Below are 4,584 nucleotides of genomic sequence, written 5' to 3' on the forward strand. Positions count from 1 at the left end.
ACACACACACACATTTATTATTATTATTATTATTATTATTATTATATATTTTGTATTATACTTTTTTACTTTGGCTCTTTCGGAAAAATGCATCAATCAAAAATAAAAAAATGGCTCTTTGGTCAGAAAAGGTTCCCGACCCCTGTCCTAGACTCAGCGCTGCGCTTTTATTTTGATTAGATAATCATCAAGTGTTCAAGAATAGAAGAAGTTAAAGTGTGAGAGTATACATACAATATCCATATGTATATAGTATCCAACTATCGGTTAATTAATCGGTATCGGCCAGTGTGGTCCAACCTAGCTATCGGTATCGGCAAAATCCACTATCGGTCGACCTCTACTTTATATGGCATTTTTGTAAGTCTGATCACTTAGAAAAAGAATAGCACAGGCCAGATTTGAGATATCATTCATGTCTATAGTACAAACTGTGTGATTTCAGTTACACAAAAAAATTTAATACTTAGGGTTGGGAATCGTATTCTTATAAAACACAACTAAAACATTCTGCGTGTGTTTAATCTATTATACATGAGCAACGTTATTCATGTCTTGTTCTCTCTCTGTTTTTGCAGGTCTGCTCATCAGTTCAGGATGTGCTCTGTATCCTCTAGGTTGGGACAGTGAGGAGGTCCGGCAGACATGCAACAACAGCTCAGATCAGTTTGAACTTGGTACGTCCTCATATCACCTACATTCTGAAGTTCACATACATCTTCAAACATCTGCATTAATTACACAGTGACAGCATTAAACAATAAATGCATTATGTCCAACAGTTGATCTTGCTTAAATATATCCCTATAAAAATAATTAAATAAATAAAATTAATAAATAAAAAGTACACTTTAGCATACTTTTACAAAGTGAACACTTTTAAAGAATATACTTAAGTGCAAACTGAATGTAATGTTTTCAGACAATGAAAATGTTTTTTTTTTTTTATTATTAGTTTAAATTATTTTGTATGTAATTCAGTAGGACGTAACATCTTTTTATGTAATTTCATAATTATTTGTCTTTGGTTAAATATGGTTAAAATGTAATGCTGAATGTATACTGACAATCATTTATGATAAACTAAAATGTACTGTAATGCATTTTACTTGTATGCCATGTTTTTAATTGTATTTGTAATTACACATTTGTAATGATGAAGTAGCAATTTAGTACATTTTAAATATATTAACTTTAAATGTAATATAAAATAATGCACCACAGTTAAATAACAAAACAGTTACATAAAACATAATGACTTAAATTATGTTAAGAAACAGTCAGTGTTCTCATTTTAAGTAGAGATGCACCGATCGATCGGCCAGGGATCGGAATCGGCCGATTTTCCTCATGATCGGCCCGGATCGGTGATCGGCCGGTCAGTCTCACTTCTTTCCGATTTCAAGCTGATCCGTTTTGTTACCAGCGGCACAGGCAATAACGTCAGCAACGCATTCTCGTTAATTGTATTTGTAATTACACATTTGTAATGATGAAGTAGCAATTTAGTACATTTTAAATATATTAACTTTAAATGTAATATAAAATAATGCACCACAGTTAAATAACAAAACAGTTACATAAAACATAATGACTTAAATTATGTTAAGAAACAGTCAGTGTTCTCATTTTAAGTAGAGATGCACCGATCGATCGGCCAGGGATCGGAATCGGCCGATTTTCCTCATGATCGGCCCGGATCGGTGATCGGTCGGTCAGTCTCACTTCTTTCTGATTTCGAGCTGATCTGTTTTGTTACCAGTGGCACATACAGTAACATCAGCCGCGCATTCTCGCTCTCTTCTCTCCGACGACCCCTTCTCTCTCACACACGTCTCATTCGCTCCGGTTAAATAGTGCTTGTATTGCGCATTATAGTCATTCCCACAGGTTTCGCGCTTATACCAAAAGTGCGTGCACCACCACTGATCTATATTAGTGGAGCCCACAAGCCACGCTCAGTCTCAAACAGCTTGTGAACCACAAATACCAAAATGAGTGGCTAACTACGCTAAAACATTCAAATACATACAAAATTGTCAAAATGCCCGTCTTGGCGAGTATCCAGTTAAACACAGTCAGTTTTGGAATGTTAAATAGTTGAGAATCTGTCATGTTAATCAAAGAACAAAAGACAAAGAAAATCACTTTCTGCACTTGAGTGAATACGTTTTATAACTTTAATGGTAAGCATTAATCTGCATTTAATTTTTACAATGTTTACAACGAAGATTAAAGTAATCAAATGTAAAGTAACACTGGATGTGTTATTTTACATTTGATTACTTTAATTACTTTAATCTTCGTTGTAAAAATTAAATACAGATTAATGCTTACCATTAAAGTTATAAAACGTATTCAGTCAAGAGCAGAAAATGTTTAGTTTTTGTTCAGTATCCAATATCCAACTATCGGTTAATTAATCGGTATCGGCCAGTGTGGTCCAACCTAGCTATCGGTATCGGCAAAATCCACTATCGGTCGACCTCTACTTTATATGGCATTTTTGTAAGTCTGATCACTTAGAAAAAGAATAGCACAGGCCAGATTTGAGATATCATTCATGTCTATAGTACAAACTGTGTGATTTCAGTTACACAAAAAAATTTAATACTTAGGGTTGGGAATCGTATTCTTATAAAACACAACTAAAACATTCTGCGTGTGTTTAATCTATTATACATGAGCAACGTTATTCATGTCTTGTTCTCTCTCTGTTTTTGCAGGTCTGCTCATCAGTTCAGGATGTGCTCTGTATCCTCTAGGTTGGGACAGTGAGGAGGTCCGGCAGACATGCAACAACAGCTCAGATCAGTTTGAACTTGGTATGTCCTCATGTCACCTACATTCTGAAGTTCACATACATCTTCAAACATCTGCATTAATTACACAGTGACAGCATTAAACAATAAATGCATTATGTCCAACAGTTGATCTTGCTTAAATATATCCCTATAAAAATAATTAAATAAATAAAATTAATAAATAAAAAGTACACTTTAGCATACTTTTACAAAGTGAACACTTTTAAAGAATATACTTAAGTGCAAACTGAATGTAATGTTTTCAGACAATGAAAATGTTTTTTTTTTTTTATTATTAGTTTAAATTATTTTGTATGTAATTCAGTAGGACGTAACATCTTTTTATGTAATTTCATAATTATTTGTCTTTGGTTAAATATGGTTAAAATGTAATGCTGAATGTATACTGACAATCATTTATGATAAACTAAAATGTACTGTAATGCATTTTACTTGTATGCCATGTTTTTAATTGTATTTGTAATTACACATTTGTAATGATGAAGTAGCAATTTAGTACATTTTAAATATATTAACTTTAAATGTAATATAAAATAATGCACCACAGTTAAATAACAAAACAGTTACATAAAACATAATGACTTAAATTATGTTAAGAAACAGTCAGTGTTCTCATTTTAAGTAGAGATGCACCGATCGATCGGCCAGGGATCGGAATCGGCCGATTTTCCTCATGATCGGCCCGGATCGGTGATCGGTCGGTCAGTCTCACTTCTTTCTGATTTCGAGCTGATCTGTTTTGTTACCAGTGGCACATACAGTAACATCAGCCGCGCATTCTCGCTCTCTTCTCTCCGACGACCCCTTCTCTCTCACACACGTCTCATTCGCTCCGGTTAAATAGTGCTTGTATTGCGCATTATAGTCATTCCCACAGGTTTCGCGCTTATACCAAAAGTGCGTGCACCACCACTGATCTATATTAGTGGAGCCCACAAGCCACGCTCAGTCTCAAACAGCTTGTGAACCACAAATACCAAAATGAGTGGCTAACTGCGCTAAAACGTTCAAATACATACAAAATTATGTCAAAATGCCCGTCTTGGCGAGTATCCAGTTAAACACAGTCAGTTTTGGAACGTTAAATAGTTAAGAAAGAGAAACACATGTTGTGTAACAGTATTGTGTAACAGTCCAATATTCCTGCTGCTGTCTGTCATGTTAATCAAAGAACAAAAGACAAAGAAAATAATTTTCTGCTCTTGACTGAATACGTTTTATAACTTTAATGGTAAGCATTAATCTGTATTTAATTTTTACAATGAAGACTACAGAAATTAAAGTAATCAAATGTAAAAGAACACATCCAGTGTTATTTTACATTTGATTACTTTAATTTCTGTAGTATTTCTTAACTGAATAAAAACTTAACCTGAAAAACTTAGTTTCATAGCTCTCTTTATTCTATGCATTTATTTGTGCTGTTGTTTGAAAAAAAAAAATTTTTTTATTTGTTCTCATTTTATTACTGACTTTTTACTTGTGTTTTTTTATGAAAATAAAACTGCGTTGAAGAAAAGTATATTTTTGTTTGTATGTGCTGTCAATTATAGTTCTTAGAAAGAAAATCAGAATCGGCAAAAATCGGTATCGGCAGATCACACTAACAAAAAATCGGAAATCGGAATTGGCCAAGAAAATCGCAATCGGTACATCTCTAAAAAATACATATTCTTGTGTCAGTGATTGGAGTGCATATACAAATGCATGTGCATTTTATATTAAGCAGCACAATTATACTCTGCAGGAACACGTTTAT

The 4,584-nt window shown here is 33.5% G+C and overlaps 1 protein-coding gene across 1 annotated transcript in view; it reads left to right on the forward strand.

Annotated features, from left to right (window-relative positions):
• The window catches only part of LOC107740377 (lipoma HMGIC fusion partner homolog), a 138,841-nt gene that overhangs the window by 104,255 nt on the left and 30,002 nt on the right, over window positions 1–4,584 (forward strand). Inside the window, exon 3 of the mRNA XM_016552806.1 lies at window positions 579–677. Coding sequence (XP_016408292.1) covers window positions 579–677 — 99 coding nt within the window. The remainder of the gene's footprint in view (window positions 1–578; window positions 678–4,584) is intronic.

Source organism: Sinocyclocheilus rhinocerous, unplaced genomic scaffold, assembly GCF_001515625.1.
Source record: "Sinocyclocheilus rhinocerous isolate Xijiao unplaced genomic scaffold, SAMN03320098_v1.1 scaffold315, whole genome shotgun sequence".
Taxonomy (NCBI): domain Eukaryota; kingdom Metazoa; phylum Chordata; class Actinopteri; order Cypriniformes; family Cyprinidae; genus Sinocyclocheilus; species Sinocyclocheilus rhinocerous.